This window comes from Podarcis erhardii (genome assembly GCF_964252035.2).
Source record: "Podarcis erhardii genome assembly, chromosome: 13".
Classification (NCBI taxonomy): domain Eukaryota; kingdom Metazoa; phylum Chordata; class Lepidosauria; order Squamata; family Lacertidae; genus Podarcis; species Podarcis erhardii.
Genome location: NC_138502.1, coordinates 12311639 through 12329670, shown reverse-complemented (window position 1 = coordinate 12329670; position 18032 = coordinate 12311639). Strand labels below are relative to the sequence as shown.

Below are 18032 nucleotides of genomic sequence, written 5' to 3'. Positions count from 1 at the left end.
CTGTGTTTTTGTTGTTGTTGTTGTTGTTGTTGTTGTTTGTTTGTTTGTTTTGCATCTTTAATATTTTCTAGCAGTGAAGTCCATCCATTAGTTGCAGATCACACCGACAGTTGTGGCGTATGTCTTGGGGTGAAGCCACCCACCTGGCGCTAGTATCAATGCTGCTTTCCTGGACAGGGCTGGGATAGGGCAGTGGCACGGTTTGATCCACACAAGCGCATCAGCAGGAATACTAGATTGGTCCTGCCAGTGCCACCATGTGGCCAAAAACTCTTGCTGCCACCCTGCCCTGCTCCGAGCCCTTTTAGGTACGTAGCAGGAATGCAGGTGCCAGGATAGCTCCACCCCATCACACGTGCTGTGGCTACTGCACATTGAGCTGACAAGTCCTGTCTCTGGGTTATAACAAAGCTTATAAGATAAATGTCCAGGGCATCACATGACAGTCTGTTCCTAAAGATACAGAGAGAGAGAGAGAGAGAGAGAGAGAGAGAGAGAGTGTACCAGAGCTGAAACAATGAAAACAGAATAATGCCATTTGGATTTGAGGGTGGAAGATAATGTTTGTTTATAGAAAGTGGCTTTGTAGGGTATTATATTGAAGTGGCTGAAGTGAATACTATTTATATACAGTAGTCAGATGAAGAATCAGAAGTTCTTCCATTTCTGAACTTTATTCCCCCCCCTTCCTCCCTCTCTTTTTTACTCTCTTGTCTATTTCTTTTACTTTATTTCTCTCTCTCTATGTCCCCTGCTTTTCTCTCTCTCTCTTTTTTCTATGTTATTATTGTATTTAGATCAATGTTTTAGTTTTGGACAAAAAAAATGAGATATTTGATATTTCTCTTTATAAATCCTAATAAAATGTATTAGGAGCAATCTGGGTGAGTCTTAACCTCTTCTGACTAGAATTTACCCATGGGGAATTTTTTTCCGGTAGTATTCAACTAAGTACCACTCAGAGTTAGTCATACTCTTTAGTTTCATTGGGTCTACACTGAACAGGACAACTGTTGAATACCACCCTTTATTTGGCTAACATACAGTATAAATTTGCGCTTTTTAAAAGAATATGCAACTAGAAACACAGCTACCCCTTTGAAATTTATACTTCTCTGAATTTTGCAATACATTTCTCCAACCAGAAATGCTTATATTACAGAAATGCTCATATTAGGGTGAAGTGCACATATAAAGGCATATATTCATGAAAATAACATGTAAAAATTCATTATATTAGAGAAATGTGTTTTGAAAGAAATGTGCATTTTAGGTAAAACTGCTGACAAAAATGTGTATGTTAGGAGAAATTGGTGCTAAAATGCTGCTGAATGTTCTTGAGGACTTTCTAAATAAATAAATAAATTGCAAACAAATGTGGAAATGCGGAGAATGGAACTTAAAGTTGGGGAGGGGTGAGAAACATTCCTATCAGTGCCTCTTATTTTATTCCTGAAGAAATTCGCTCCTTGCTATAAAATATCCTCCTCTTCTTCCTTCTGCTCTATAGATTCAACAGCCCCACCATGATCACCACCAAAGGTTCTTGCTGGCTGCTGTTGCGTTTGGCTGTCCTCCTCGTGGTTCTGCTGGTGCAGTCCAGCGAAGGAGCAAGCTACCAGGATTTTGCGAGGAGACACATTGATTATCCGAAAACCGCAGCAAACAACCCCAATGCCTACTGCAACTTGATGATGGCTCGGAGAGGACTGAACAGGCCGGTCTGCAAACCCACCAACACCTTCATCAACGGCAATCCCCGCTCCGTCCAGGCAATCTGTGGCAGAGGGGGGACTCACTTCCGGGGCAATTTATATACCAGCAGGAGTCGCTTCCGTGTGGTCGTCTGCCGCAGCACAGGAAGATTCCCCAACTGTAATTATCGTGGCAGGGCGCAGTCCAAGCGAGTCCGTGTGGGCTGCAGAAATAGATTGCCTGTTCACCTTGACAGACTAGTGTGATGCAACCCACCATTCATCCACAGGAAGCAGAAGTCTGAGGACATTCTGGCAACCGTTGAATTTCCCTTTGTTTGCTGCTTTCTCTACCACTTAACTTTGAGGGCATATCCACACTGTAGGCTTAAAGTGGATTAGCAATAGTTCCTTCCTATGAAATGTAGACCTGAGAGGAGGGGGCAGGAGTCACCAACAAATATTTATGGGAGTCACTTCTTTGCTCATTCAGTTCTTTTTCTTTGCTTTCTGCTTTTCCTACAATGTACCTCTGCAGTGCAGGTTTAAACCCAGTTTAGAAATAGTTCCTTCTCCCCAGGGGCCCCTGGGGAACTGTAGGTCTGAGAAGCAGAACTAGGGGAATTAAACTGTTCCTTACTCAGATCTTTTTCTATGTGGTTTTCAGGGTTTTGCCAAAGGTGGACAGATGCCAAAGAGGCACAACTTTTGCACTTTTAGTGGTTGGGTACTAAAAAGAATAATCGCAGAATGTGTAGCTCATCATGAAAGCTAGATCTGCTGAAATTCCCTTTTCTACACAACTGTTCAAGGTGTAGGACAGCTGCCCTCTTTTACATCTGGTGACCCTGCTTTTATCTCATGATGATATCCCCTCTTCCCCTCCTCCAGCATCCCTCCCTCAGCACCCTCACCTGAGAAACATAATGCATTTCAAACGAGTCAATTTGTTCACTGAGAAACTGAAACAGGGGTGGAGAATCTGTGGCCCTCTAGTGGCCATTTGACCTTAACTCCCATCAGCCTAAGCTAGTATGATCAATGGTTATGGATGGTGGGAGTTGTGATCCTTCAATACCTTGAGGGCCGCAAAGTTCCCCAATGGCATTAACGCTCTGCTTCACCCAGGCATGTGTATTGCTTGATTTCTGTATGCATCGTCACTCCCTACCAGTGACTAGGAGCTGAAAGCATGACCTTCTCCTTCCATACAGATACACTAGGGAATGCTGCCTGAGAGAAGACATTCTCTGTGACAGTCCCTAAGGTGTTAAATTCCCCTTTCCCCACTGGGATGTTTCTGACACCTATATTACAAAGCTTTCACCTTTGCTGAAGACTCATCTCTTTGCCCTGGTTTTCGACACCTGAGATATTTGTTTTTAGGATTGTAAATTGTTTCAAATGGTTTTAATCCTTTATTGTTACATTGTGGGTAGTATTTTGGGACGATATGATGAACGGCAGGCAAGAAATCTATAATCAATGTTAATAAATAACACTTTCACCTACCTCCTCCAGTCTTAGCAAATATGTATCAACTTGTAGAGGCCTTTACTATCATAAGCACCCTTGCTTTAGCATGCAATAAAATGAATTTTTGCAAATGCAAATACTGAAACGGTGTTTCTGTGTCTAAGAAGTTCTTAAGTGTGAAGGCTCTGGCAAACTCTGTCGTGTGGGTAATGCACTCTGCGCATGCCCAGAGAATTCCTTCTTCATTCTATGGAAGTGGTTAGCTGTGGAAGAGAAATGAGTACTTGTGTCTATGAAGTAATTCATAAGTACTGGGGCCCTGCTTTCCTTCTCCTTAAAAATCCCTGGTCCTGAATGTGATAATCCCTGGTCCTGAATGTGTGCCCCTAAAGGACCAGGTATGTAGCCTTGTGGTCATTTTGGACTCACAGCTGTCCATGGAGGCACAGGTCAATTCTGTGTCCAGGGCCACTTTCTACCAGCTCCATCTGGTATGCTGACTGAGACCCTACCTACCCACCCACTGTCTTGCCAGAGTGGTTCATGCTCTGGTTATCTCCCACTTAGACTACTGCAATGCGCTCTACGTGGGGCTACCTTTGAGGGTGACTCAGAAACTACGACTAATCTTGAATGCAACTTCCAGACTGGTGACTGCGAGCAGATACCGGGAACATATAACACCAGTTCTAAAAGATTTACAGTGGCTCACAGTATATTTCCAAGCAAAATTCAAAGGGTTGGTGCTGACCTTTAAAGCCCTAAATGGTTTTGGCCCTGTATACCTGAAAGAGCATCTCCATCCCCATCATTCAGCCCAGATACCAGGTCCAGTCCTGAAGGCCTTCTGGTGGTTCCCTCGCTACAAGAAATGAAGTTACAGGGGGCCAGGGAGAGGGCCTTCTCAGTAGTGCTGCCCTCCCATCAGATGCTAAAGAGATAAATAATTATACAACTTTATAAAGACATCTGAAGTTAGCCCTATATTGAGGAGTTTCTAATATTTGATCTTTTATTATTATTATTTATATTCAGTTGGAAGCCTCCCAGAGTAGCTTAGGTAGGATATATCATGATGATGATGATGATGATATTTTGGCCCATTTGTACAATCTCTTAAAGTCATATTGAATCCCAATTCTGTATTCTGTGGCATTAGCTACCCCTCCCAGATGTGATGAGCATAATCTCAATTCCTTCATCCAAGTAATTCATAAACAATGGGCCCAGGAAATAACTGTGCAGCACCGCACTTGTCACTTTTTTCCAGGTTGATGAGGAACCATTAGTGAGCATTCTTTGGATTCAGTCAGTCAAATCCACCTATCCTTGTCCAGAAAAGAAAAGAAAAGAAAAGAAAAGGGCGGGGGGGGGGGGAGTTGCAGAATGGAATGGCAACAGAAAACCAGTATATCAAATTACAATCCTACATCACTAAGTATCAGATGATATTTAAATACCCCAGGCATTCTGTTGGTTTAGCTGAGAAGTGCTTGTACTCTGAACTCTTGGTTGTTGTCACTGTTTTTCAGGGCTGAACATCTCTGGAAATTGGGCAGATAATTCTGTGAAAGTAGATAAGAGCAGTCCCAGTGAAGCCTGCCAAGTGTGAAACCTGAACAAGCAGAGCACAGGAGTTTCTTTTTCTTTTTTCCTTTTAAAGGGCCAGGATCATTTGCTCAAATGATGGTGCCTACAGTTGTTCCAGCTGTCAATACATTCTGACACATCATCTCACTGATAAATTATTGTCTACAGGCTTCTTTCTTTCCTTTGGAGTTGTTGTGTTGTCAGCATTAATTTCCCTCTCTAGGCTCTCTAGAAGTCAACAGTGAAAGCTTATCCATATCTACCCAGAAGAAAACATTTGCTCCATATTTTCTGACCCATCATCACCCTGGTATATCCCCGTGCCTTGGTCTCCCCCCGTCATACTTTTGGGAGTGCCTTCTGGATAGTTGGAGGTGTTGAAGTTGTTGGGAGCATTTGGTTCCCTCTCTAGGCACTCCAGAAGGCAGCCTGATGCATATCTGACCCACCAGGGCTCATCTTACATTCAACACGCAGAAATATTAAGATTAAAATTGGTTGGGGCATCAGCTGCTATTTGTCCACCGTTGCTGCACCGTTAGTTGTGGAAACTCTCCAATAAGCTTCTGAGATCTGCACTGAGTGAGATAAACATCAGGTGGAGATATATACTCAAGAGTCCCTTGACCAATGAATGAAGTTGAAAAGTAAGAATTTCCCAATTCAGAGCTGGGAGAGTGCCTAACTACATTGGAAGAGATCCATATTTACAAGAAGAGAGCAGTCACATTGCCACTCAAAAGCTTGCGTGTTGGAGAGAAATTCTGCAACCTTCTGGAATATAAGTGGGATCTCACTAAAAGTAAGTGATCAGAGGAGACCAGGATAAAGTCATTTCCCACCTGAAAAGTTACTCTTGTTGCTGCCATTCTTTCTTATATATACGGTAAGTAGGAAATCATCCTAATCAGTCTTGCTCTGAGTCTGTTCTTTGCATATAGAGTCCTTTGGTACCTTTCAGTAGTAACAAGATTTGCAGAAATCAGCAGGTGAAGATAAACAATATTACAGTGGTACCTCGGGTTAAGTACTTAATTCATTCCGGAGGTCCGTTCTTAACCTGAAACTGTTCTTAACCTGAAGCACCACCTTAGCTAATGAGGCCTCCCACTGCCATTGTGCCGCCGTTGTGCGATTTCTGTTCTCATCCTGAAGCAAAGTTCTTAACCCGAGGTACTATTTCTGGGTTAGCGGAGTCTGTAACTTGAAGCGTCTGTAACCTGAAGTGTCTGTAACCTGAGGTACCACTGTACCTGCTAGGTTTTCTCCACCACTGGCTCTATCTACACCCCTCTCATTGGTGTTTCTTTCCCTGATTATGGAAATACGTTTAATGTTTGTTATTGTGGTATGTATTTTTGTGTCTTTATATTGTAAACCACCCGGTGATCTTTGGATGAAGGGTGGTATAGAATTTTTACTAACAACAACAACAGCTGCATTGCAAAATTCGGGAAAAATGTGAATTTCAAAGGACAGCAGCGTTTTTGTTTGTATTCTGTTTCAGACAGCCTAGAGTTCATGGATTCGCTTTTAAATGTGAACTGAATCTTATTTCTCCCTTATCCCTAATTTCAGCCCACCAGCACTACTACCTGAAGCCTGAAATGGTTCACTCTAGACTTCTACCACCTCATTTTGTATATAGCCTTGTTTTCATCTTACACAAATAGGCATCACTTTAACATTCTCCCATTTATTCCTCCTCCTCCTCCTCCTCCTCCTCCTCCTCCTCCTCCTCCTCCTCCTCCTCTCTGTAGATTCCAAGCCCCCACCATGTGGTCCTCCAAGGTCTCCTGCTCATTGCTGGTGCATCTGGCCATCCTTCTTGGGCTTCTGCTTGTGCGGTCCAGTGAAGGACAGTCCCGAGAAGCTTTTGTTTGGAAGCACATAGATTACCCCAAAAGCTACCCAACTTCCCACCCTGATACCTACTGCACGCTGATGATGATGCAGAGAGGGATGACTCGATATGTTTGCAAAGAGACAAGTACCTTCATCAACGACTTCCCCGTAAGTGTCGTGCAAGTGTGCAGAGGGAGAGGGACTCCTTCAAGTAACTACTTTGACAGCACAGACTCCTTCGATATGGTCCTCTGCAGATACACAGGTGGCCCACCTCCTTACAACTGCAGGTACAGTGGCAAACCCGCACACTTACGCATTCGTGTGACCTGCACCGGCAACCATCCGACTCACTATGTGACTCAAAGGACATAGGCAAATGGTGATGCAACTCATCCTCCATCTACAAAAGCCAGAAGCTGTTGAACATTTTGGCCCAAACTCGGTTCTATTATCCTGCATGCTTTCACCTCGATGTATCTCTGTAACATATCCACAATACAAACTTTTGCTGCTCTAAGAGTCATCTGCTTTCCCAGGGAACCCAGGTAACTGTAGTTCTTCAAGAAGCAGCTATGAGAAATACCTTTGGGTGACATTTCTTCATCCCTTTTCCTTTTGGCCTCTCTGGGTATCTTTTCCCTCTTTCCACCATGATAAGGAAAGCATCACCTGTTGCGTCCCCTCCTCAGCATTTTCACCAAACAACATGAAATTTCTAAGCAGAAGTATAAACGAGCCACATTTGTTGCACCAAAGGATGAGTGACAAATTCATTTTGATTCACGTTTTAATGTGGCGCTACCTAATTCACACCCTCCAAAACTGCATAGGAACCAAAACATTTGAAATACATCTCTGAATTTTGCAATACAGTTCTTCATCCGAGTTATGCTGACCAAAATGAGTATACTAAGGGAATGTGAGCATAAAAATGCACATATCTGTGAAAATTATATAAAGAAATGTATTGTATTCGGGGGTACTGCTTGCAAAAATTTGTATATTGAGGAAATATGTACTAAAATGCTGATTAACTGGAAAAAATAATAATAAACTGGAGCAGAATTTAAGACTGGAAGAATGAGAAACCGGGAGAAATTTATATGAACAGATTTGTCCATCCCTATTTGTGCCTTGGCACTAATTTTAATAGCTAGAGAAAGAAAGTGTTGCCTCCCTCCTTTCCTTATACAGTGGTACCTCAGGTTAAGTGCTTAATTCGTTCCGGAGGTCCGTTCTTAACCTGAAACTGTTCTTAACCTGAAGCACCACTTTAGCTAATGGGGCCTCCTGCTGCCATGCCGCCAGAGCACGATTTCTGTTCTCATCCTGAAGCAAAGTTCTTAACCTGAAGTAATATTTCTGGGTTAGTGGAGTCTGTAACCTGAAGCTTATGTAACCTGAGGCACCACTGTACTCCCTTCCTACCAATAACCTAATCTGTCTTTTGTCCTTTTGAGCTGACAAGATTAAAAAACCAAAAGAAAAAAAAAATCTCAGTACTGGAATGTTCATAAACTTTCCATGGCATTTCAGCAGCTGAGTCAATGGACTAGAGAGAACTCATTCCTACCAGATGAACCCAGATGTGGAGCATATTTGCAAAGAAATACGTGCTCCTTGGCATATTATAATCTGATGTGCCATATGCTTTAATTTGATACAATAGTTTCTCTATAATTAACACATTTCTGAGGTCAATTGCTTAAAAATTGCTTTAACTTTGAAAGGAGGATATATTGGTAGCTACACCTCTCACATAGGTGGCCCATTGCTGCTCTCCAGTGTTCATTATGTGGCATCATACTCCTCTTCTGTTCTCATAGGTAACAAGCAATAAGCTTAGTAAACATCATATGGCATACACCAGGCCGGGGCATATGAAGGGGGGCGGAGGGGGCGGGTTGCTAGGGCACCACTCTGGGGGGGTGACGAGATGGCCCGCTGCCTCCCCCAGCTGTAGAGTGGCCCAGGGCGGGTGCGCAGTTATTATGAGTGCCGCTCGCGTAGCGTCCGTACGGGATGCCGTGTGTGTGCAGTCTGTACAGACACTGCATGTGCGCCACTGGGCAGTTTGCCCTGTCCCTCGGCGCCCCTGGGTGCTGGAGATGGTTCCTCCGCCACTGACACAAGGCATGTCCCAAGTCCGTTTCGAGGGCCTAATCTCGTTGAATTAATCTGGCCCCTGTGGCAGTATATGTCCTGGGTTAAAATCCTTTTTAAAAGCTTCCAATTAAAAATTGGGGGGGGGGGGGAGCTCAACAACTTCAATCCTCAAAAAAGCTTCATCAAATCTGGCCCTCTTTGAAATACATTTGGGCACCCCTGGCATACACAGATCAGGTATCTACACTACTGTGAAGGGGGGGGCAAGTGTAGTGAAAAAAGTGGTTTTAAGAAGGAGGCTGCCGATTGGCAACCACTTGCAGAATTGTTAAATCATGTGCTACATGCTTAATCATGTACTATGCATGCTTTCACAGACAAGGCAGTGGTTTTTAACATGGAGACTGCACACCCTGCAAATGTCCTGAAAAAACTGGGGCATCCTGTTTTGTTTTGTTTTATCACGAGAAAATGGCAGCTTTTGGTTACCATGATCTCACAAGATTTTGTGGCACAATTTCCTCCAATCTTGTGTGGCTCCTCAAAATGAACATTTTTTGGGAGCCATGGGTGAAAAAAGGGCAGCAACTGTGGCATGGAAATGCGAGACATTGGAGCAATCAAAATGGCCATCATGCTTCTGCAATTAAAAAATGGGAAGATGGTGTCTGGGAAGATGGCACCCCAGATTTTGGCTTCCAAGTGCTAGAGGGCTGTGAAGTTGCCAACCACTTTTAGTACTGCTAAATCAAGTGCCGGTGAGTACTATACACATTTCCACTTTCTCATTTTTGATGGCTGACACCTACCGCTTTTCAAATTGGTTACATATTTGTTGTGCCATATAAAAGGAAGTTCTCTTCTGCAGAATAATTGTATGTACATAGGTAATAAACAATTAAGGAAGTTTGCACTAAAAATTAAATAGATTTGCATGCAAAAGTAAATTATTAACAACACAGAACTGCATACCTAAACTGCTCATAGTGCTGTTATAGAAGTTGTTTGCTTGCAGCAAATCTAAGAAAGGAACCAGTGAGACTGTCAATATGCAACAAACATTAGTAAAAATTACATAACATAAATTCAATGGTAAAAGGTAAAAAGGTAAAGGACCCCTGGACAGTTAAGTCCCGTCAAAAGCGACTATGGGGTTGTGGCGCTCATCTTGCTTTCAGACCGAGGGAGCCAGCGTTTGTCCACAGACAGCTTTCCAGGTCATGTGGCCAGCATGACTAAACTGCTCCTGGTGCAACTGGACACTATGTTGGAAACCAGAGTGCATGGAAACACCCTTTACCTTCCCGCTGTAGCGGTACCTATTTATCTTCTTGCACTGGTGTGCTTTCAAACTGCTAGGTTGTCAGGAACTGGGATGGAGCAACTGGAGCTCACTCCATTAGGGGGATTCAAACTGCCAACCTTCTGATCGGCAAACCCAAGAGGCTCAGTGGTTTAGACCACAGTGCAGGAACAAACCCACCCTAAAATGAACTATATTAAGTTTATTTTCTAAAGTTAGAAGTAAGGTAAAGGGAGCCCTGACCATTAGGTCCAGTCGCGGATGGCTCTGGGGTTGCAGCGCTCATCTCGCTTTATTGGCTGAGAGAGCTGGCGTACAGCTTCCGGGTCATGTGGCCAGCATGACTAAGCCACTTCTGGCGAACCAGAGCAGTGCACGGAAATGCCGTTTACCTTCCTGCCAGAGCGGTACCTATTTATTTACTTGCACTGGCGTGCTTTCGAACTTCTAGGTTGGCAGGAGCAGGGACTGAGCAACGGGAGCTCACTCCGTTGCAGGGATTCAAACTGTTGACCTTCTGATCGGCAAACCCTAGACTCTGTGGTTTAACCCACAGCACCATCCACGTCCCAAAAAGTGAGAAGTATAGACCTACAAATAAAAAGAACATATATTCACACATAATGGCAGCCAATGGCATTCCACAATACAGCAATGACCAAACATTTGCCAGCACATTTCAAAGCTACATTTGGTTGATGAACATTTGAGACACACTGAGGAAGTATTTTAGTTGTACTGTTGCACAGCTGCAGTTCCCACCAGTGTGTGTGTGTGTGTGTGTGTGTGTGTCCATTCCAGGACCAGATCACCAAAGAGGCAGCTGCCCAGAGGTGGCACCACTGCAGGTGTCCTGTTGCTGTGCCACCGGTGGAAATTGGTGGCGGTAGCAGTGCCAGCTTCTTCACAGGCACTGCTTCATAATATTTATATTTCATTAAGGTGATTTCAGTTAAAAGAAATAAAGTGATGGGGGGGGGACAACAAAGATACATATACAAATGAAAATATACCCCCCCAAAAAAGAGCAATAAACAATATTCCCATATATTCTTGTATTATTTGGTATAGTGTTATTGTCCTAGTGCTTATGTTAATGCTAATAGCCTACTACATTTTGTATAAGCTCATTCCAAATGTCATCATATTTATCCATACAGAGTCTGTGCCTGTAAGCAGTCAGTTCATAAATCGCCAATGATGTCATATCATCAATCCATTGACTGAAGGGTATCGTATCTTTATTTTTCCAATTCCTCGATATTCCTCCTCTTGGCCACCATCAGGGCATGGAAAATCTATTTCCATTGTCCCATTGATCGTTGCCATACTGCAGGTATATAGTTCAATAAAATATTCTCCGCTGAACAATTTAACTTTTTCCGCACAGTCATAGTCACACAGTCCAGCACTTTCTTCCAAAACTTGTTAAGTAAATAATACTGTACAAACATGTGTTTCAGAGAGGCATTGTTCTTGCCACATCTCCAACACTGAGCTATCTTAGCTAACCCTTTTTTTAATACAACCGTAAAGGGGTCCAATAAACTCTAAATATTATTTTCTGTTGTATTAGTCTTAATTTTAAATCTAATGACACCTTAGGTATTGAAGCTAGTACATTTTCCCAGTGTCTGGGTAATAATGGAAGTTCTAATTCTTTATTCCAATCATCTCTTACAGTCTGCATATTGAACGTCTGTATTGCTTAACAGATATCTATAAAAAGTAATTGCTGGCTTTTTATTTTTGAATGAGCTGTCCAATTGCTCCAATATCTCAGGTATCTTGGAAGCTGAAAGGGCTGATGATCCTAACACACTTGTTAGGAGATGCTGTAATTTAATAATAATAATAATAAATTTTATTTATATCCCGCCCTCCCCAGCCGAAGCCGGGCTCAGGGCGGCTAACAACAATCAACAATCAAACAATCAGATATTCACACATTCTAAAAATATTTCATTATAAAAATCAATTAAAATCAAATTAATGGCAACTAATTAAGCAAGATTCTAAGCAGGTTGCCAGAGGAGGGAGTCAGGCTGCGCCCTGACCAAAGGCCTGGTGGAACAACTCTCTCTTGCAGGCCCTGCGGAAGGATGTCAGGTCCCACAGGGCCCTAGTCTCTTGTGACAGAGCGTTCCACCAGATTGGAGCCGCAGCCGAAAAGGCCCTGGCTCTAGTTGAGACCAGCCTAACCTCTCTTATTGCCATTGGACTGCATCTGATAGAAGATATTTTTGTCATAAAATAGCAAAAGTATAAAATTCATCTTCCCCATCTATCAGTTGGTCCAATGTCAATACACCTGCTTCCATCCAATTTTTACCATATCACCGTATTAGAATGTGAAAATGGATAAAAATTGTTTTTATTAGCCAATATATTCCATATTCTTTTAAGTTAAGGTTACCAGACGTCCTCGATTCCCAGGAACAGTCCCTGGATTTACAAATCAGTCCCCATACGAAATCCATTGACGATGAAAAGTGTCCCTGGATTCATTGAAAAAAATCTGGTAACCTTATTCTAAGTGATTTGTTTCCAGAGTCACCTGAGATTTCAGATATTTTGATCCTAACCAGCCCAAGTTGCTATGTACATATATTCTAGGGTTGCCCACATTGGAAAATTAGGGCCAACAGTGGGATTCAAATTCAAATATTTAGAATATTTAGAATCTCGCGATGTTGTCTAAAGGCATGAGCCAGGGGCTCTAAACAAACATTAAAAAGCAAAGGTGAGTCTGGTTCATTGAGCCAACGGCTTCCAACCACAGAATGCAAACACAGCATGCATATATATATATATATATATATATATGCTTTCGTAGATTTTCACGGGTACAGGAATGCAGGTTTTGGTGTCCTCGGGTGTCTTCCCGTGTAAAAGTTGGGGTGTCTAGGCGACGTTTCGACGAGGTCTCACTCGTCATCTTCAGGCTGGTGCTTTCGGCTTCTTGTTACTGGAACAGAGCAGGATCTCAGTGTTTGAGTTCTTATAAATACTGTAGAGGGGGTGTGGTGTATAGCCTCCAATGTTCTGGGCAGAGAGGAAGTTCCCAGGCTAGTGTGCCTTTTCTTCTTTTGTTCCTTAATTACTTGAGAGATATCTTGAGTGATTTCTTGAGTGATATCCTGAGTACCACTTAGGTGGGTCATTAGGTGTGGATTAGTTGTTAAAGTCTTTGTGTCTTGACCTCTTGAACTTTGTGAAGAGTTTTCCTGAGAAGATGGCTGTACTGTACTTAGTTGTGCTCTGGCTTGGCTTCGTGTATAGGGGCGAGCTGTGGTTTTGTGGCTTGTGTCAGCCAGATCTGTGTAGGGATTGCAGGGGGGTGCAGCATCCGGAGGTGCCACCATGGATTGGCTACTGGATGGTGTCTGTAATTCATCTGAAGAAAAGGCACACTAGCCTGGGAACTTCCTCTCTGCCCAGAACATTGGAGGCTATACACCACACCCCCTCTACAGTATTTATAGGAACTCAAACACTGAGATCCTGCTCTGTTCCAGTAACAAGAAGCCGAAAGCACCAGCCTGAAGATGACGAGTGAGACCTCGTCGAAACGTCGCCTAGACACCCCAACTTTTACACGGGAAGACACCCGAGGACACCAAAACCTGCATATATATATATATATATATATATGGGTCTGGTGACTTCTGTTTATCTGAAGAATGTGCATGCACACGAAAGCTCATACCAATAACTAACTTAGTTGGTCTTTAAGGTGCTACTGGAAGGATTTTTATTTTATTTATTTTGTTTCGACTACAGCAGACCGACAGAGCTACCTACCTGTAGCTACAGCTATTATGCATCTTCTTAAGGCACATAGTGATAAGGCACATAGCAACAGCCTTTCTTAGCAATGAGGAACTACAACACAGCAATGAGGTACTGCAATATACTTTCCCTGAGCATGGTTGCCACAAGCACACCCATTCCACTGCCATTTCCTTTATATACCTTATATAAAGACCTATTTTCTCATGCTGTTTATGTATGTTGGTCATATCTACAGCATTTACTTTGCCAGCACCTGATAGAAAAAAATCCTTTGGACGCCAATACACAAATTTTATGGTTTTCTGGGAAATTGGTAATATCCCTTTTCTCTATTTATCCGTATTCCATAGAAGGACAACTGCCCCACCCCTCAAGGGCTATATAAGAATGTAGGCAGCAGCTGGGGAGACAGGCTTGCTTGTGCAAAAATATCCATCACTTGAAGGGAACGGAACTTGGGTAAGTTGGATATGACCACAAATTCACGTTTGACCCTGTGGTCACTGATTTATATTTTGTTTGGGGGCTATCACTAGCAGTACACCCACCCGTCTACACCTTTCTGCCAGCAAAGTCCCCCCAGGGGATTTCCCTCTTCTAGTTCAATCCTAAATGGGATGGGGTGGTGCAAATTAGTGAGTTTTCTTCCACCTCCAAACATGGCTCTAGCCATGGCAGAAGTTATTTGTGGTTGAGGTGACTTACTAGTCATTGGCTCCATTGGGATGGGGGTATTCAATACACCATCTCTAGGCAGGTGTTGAAGAGGACCAAATCCTGGCACCTCTTTGACAAACAGTGAAACCTTTGATCCAGTGGATTGAAAGCCACCTTCATCCTGAGGACATTCACTTTGGGGAATGAACAGTGGAGGTCTACCTCAGCTCACCAAACTATCCAAGCCCTTCTGCCATTAAAGTTCTAATTTGGCAGAAGATAGGTAACTCTGTTTCTTCTAAACTTCCTGCATGCACAGCAGAGATCAAACTGTTAGTATTACTCTGCTCATAATATAAAAGTGGATCAATATAAGTCCCCACAGATACAATTCACTTCAAGCAACTCTAGAAAGGTGGGTATTGAGGTAATATTATGCACACATAAGGTAAAGAGACCCCTGACCATTAGGTCCAGTCATGGCCGTCTCTGGGGTTGCAGCACTCATCTCGCTTTATTGGCCGAGGGAGCCAGCGCACAGCTTCCGGGTCATGTGGCCAGCATGACTAAGCAACTCTGGCGAACCAGAGCAGCGCACAGAAACACTGTTTACCTTCCTGCCAGAGCGGTACCTATTTATCTACTTGCACTTTGACGTGCTTTCGAACTGCTAGGTTGGCAGGAGCAGGGACCGAGCAACGGGAGCTCACCCCGTTGCGGGGATTCAAACCACCGACCTTCTGATTGGCAAGTCCTAGGCTCTGTGGTTTAACCCACAGCCCCACCTGCTTTTCTTTCTCTTTATCTCTTCTTCCTCTAATCTTTCTACTTTCTGGAAGCTCAAATAAAGAAGAATTGTGATTTAAAATATAGAAAATATTTAATCCTCCTTCCTTCCATCATCACTTTGAATGAATGACCATCAACAAATAGACCAGCTGCACTTATGGTCTGTTCCTCTTTCCCAAAGGTCAACAGGATGATAGGATTCACCATCAAGTTCAGCTTTTACCTTGGAATTCTGGTCTCCAGTTGTTTCTCAGGAGGTGAGCATAATACCAAATTACCCAGAAGTCTACTTGGAGTTAAGCAGTCATTAAAAAGTACTTCTTATATTTTCAACAGAGAGTAGCCCAGCTCATGCTTTTAAGACAAAGGAGCAGGATTTTCAAAACAGTACCTTTGAGTTTAAAATATTCAATGGAATCCCCAATTGTATTCACAAAGAGCAAGCTTCTTACTGCTTTGGTCCTCCCTTTCTACTTCTTTCTCCTCTCACTTTCCAGCCAAGGCCAACTCCTGCCCCAGGGACTGGATGCAAAACCAGGGCAACTGCTATGCATATTTCGATTATGAGATGTCATGGTATGAAGCTGAGGTAAGAAGCATGCCTCACCTACCAAACAATAATTGTATGTATGTTTGTGAGATTCCTATCAGATTTCTGGTTCCCTTGGAGCTGTGGCTTCCAATTAGCTAAGTACTGTGGACCCCCTGTTTTTCAAAAGTCAAGTCATGGACACCCTACTTTTGAAAAAAATGATCTCTCTATTGTAGTTTCTGTTATGGGATTTCTGTATTGAATTTCTCCCTGATCTGTACTGGTGGAATATGCTAATGCTGGCAAATCATCTTTATTTTCTTCTCCATTCTTAGATTGAGTGCCAAAGTTATGGCCGTGGGACTCATCTTGCCTCCATTCTCACTGAGAAAGAGGCAGCCTTGGTGGCCAAGCACATTGCCACATACCAGAAAAAACCAAGTCATGTCTGGATTGGGCTTCATGATCCCCGTGAGGTGAGTTGCCTTCACTTACTCAGGTCATTGTCACAGAGAAGTGAGCTCTTAGAATCATCATTCCATATGTATCTTGAAAAGGATGAATCTCATACACTACTTTTGGATTCTTTTCTATGGGGTTCCTCCTCTAATATCTCAACCATAACTGGCAATACCCATGATCTTGGCACTCCTCATTACAAATGATTGCACAATCTATTCCATCTCTTTCACGCAGAATGGGCGTTGGAGGTGGGCTGATGAATCAACCTACAATTATCAAAACTGGTATTCACATCAGCCAGACAACGCAGGCCGTGCAGAGTATTGTGTGGAACTACTATCTAGCACAGGTAAGGAAGCCATTTGCAGGTACTAATATAAAGAATTGACTATATTCTGCTCTCTTCATCAATTTCCAGGATTTCTATGGGGGGAATTGCTCAGTGGGTTAAGGCATGGTGCTGATAACCCCAAAGTTGCAGATTCAATCCCCGTATGGGACAGCTGCATATTCTTGTATTGCAGGGGGTTGGACTAGATGATCCACAGGGACCTTTCCATCTCTACAGTTCTATGATCTCACTTTAAAACTAGAACCATCAAAATCAATGCAATCTGGGTAGACTCTAGCAGCTCAAAAGCATACCAGTGCAAGTAGATAGGTACCACTGTGATGGGAAGCTAAATGGCATTTCTGTGCACTCTGGCTTCCATCACAGTGTCCCGTTGTGCCAGAAGCAGTTTAGACATGCTGCCTACATGACCCGGAAAGCTGTCTGTGGACAAACGTCAGCTCCCTCGGCCTGAAGAGAGATAAGCGCTACACCCCATAGTCACCTTTGACTGGGCTTAACCATCCAGGAGTCCTTTACCTTTACCTTTTACCTTTTGACTCCAAGTATGAGTTGGGTGGATGCAACCCTCAGCCTGGTGCTTCTCTGTTTCAAGGTTCACAATGTAATATATCTGTAGCCCAGGCCAGCAGTGGTCCCATTGCCAGTCATTTAGGGTCACTTTCAATCACACCACAAGGTGCATGGTTTTTCTACAGTCAGTCGTCATACTTTGACTGCATGTGATTATCATCACTTACATATTTTATCCAGAAAACAGTGGTTGCCACACATACTATGGTTTGGATCATCCCATCGTTTTTCTGCTATGTTTCTTTAAGAAATGGTTAGGCTTAAAGAGCACGTAACACTTTGAAGTGTTGTAGGTGAATGGCCTGTAAATTATTGGCCAGCTAGGGGTCAAGCCTGCAATCTGGTTCCAATTCCTTATTCCTACTCTAAGCTACATGCATTGAGGCAATAAACAACTGGGCAAGTAATTTTTGTTATGTCTTCAATTATATCTTTTGTCTTGAATTTTAGGTTTTCAGGAGTGGAATGATAGAGCCTGCGGCGTTCAGAACAACTTCATCTGCAAACAAGAACTCTGAAGGAGATGGTACTTCAGAACTATGTCTGCTAGGAAGTTGCCTTGGCATCAGATGCCTTTCTGATATCATTCCCTCCTCCCCCATCCCTCAACATAAATGTCCAGTTGTTAATCATCACTTTCAAAATAAACATCCCTATAGAGATTATCTTCAGTTCTTCCCTTAACCTCAATAAACTTGCTTCCATGCATGTATTTCCTGGTGCACTGCTGTCCTTCTCTGCCCATCCATGCTAACAGCTCCCCTTCTAAAACCACTAATCTCAAGCAGGGGCAATCCTTGAAACTCCCTCCCCAGGGAAGCGAGAGAACTATACCCAAACAGGGGCATCCTAGCA

At 43.1% G+C, this 18032-nt stretch overlaps 1 protein-coding gene and 1 pseudogene across 3 annotated transcripts in view; both read left to right on the top strand.

Moving 5' to 3' along the window:
- Window positions 1-18032, top strand: part of LOC309326520 (angiogenin-2 pseudogene) — a 198204-nt pseudogene that overhangs the window by 70530 nt on the left and 109642 nt on the right. The gene's annotated exons all lie outside the window — the stretch shown is intronic.
- LOC309326510 (C-type lectin BpLec-like) lies at window positions 5433-17889 on the top strand. 2 transcript variants are annotated; one of them, XM_081835329.1, is made up of 7 exons: window positions 9452-9472; window positions 14163-14271; window positions 15440-15515; window positions 15756-15847; window positions 16126-16266; window positions 16487-16601; window positions 17628-17889. In XM_081835329.1, the coding sequence occupies exons 3-7, from the start codon at window positions 15449-15451 to the stop codon at window positions 17693-17695; spliced, it is 483 nt and encodes a 160-aa protein (XP_081691455.1). In that variant the 5' UTR covers window positions 9452-9472; window positions 14163-14271; window positions 15440-15448; the 3' UTR covers window positions 17696-17889. The 2 variants fall into 2 exon arrangements, with proteins under 2 accessions (XP_081691454.1, XP_081691455.1); XM_081835328.1 differs by lacking the exons at window positions 9452-9472; window positions 14163-14271 and adding an exon at window positions 5433-5646.

Bases quoted from the DNA above. Each gene is read 5' to 3' on its own strand.
- LOC309326510 (XM_081835328.1), top strand. From the start codon at position 15,449: ATGATAGGATTCACCATCAAGTTCAGCTTTTACCTTGGAATTCTGGTC. The intron at 15,516-15,755 runs GTGAGCATAATA...CTCACTTTCCAG, and splicing joins CTCCAGTTGTTTCTCAGGAG to CCAAGGCCAACTCCTGCCCC. The intron at 16,602-17,627 runs GTAAGGAAGCCA...CTTGAATTTTAG, and splicing joins GGAACTACTATCTAGCACAG to GTTTTCAGGAGTGGAATGAT.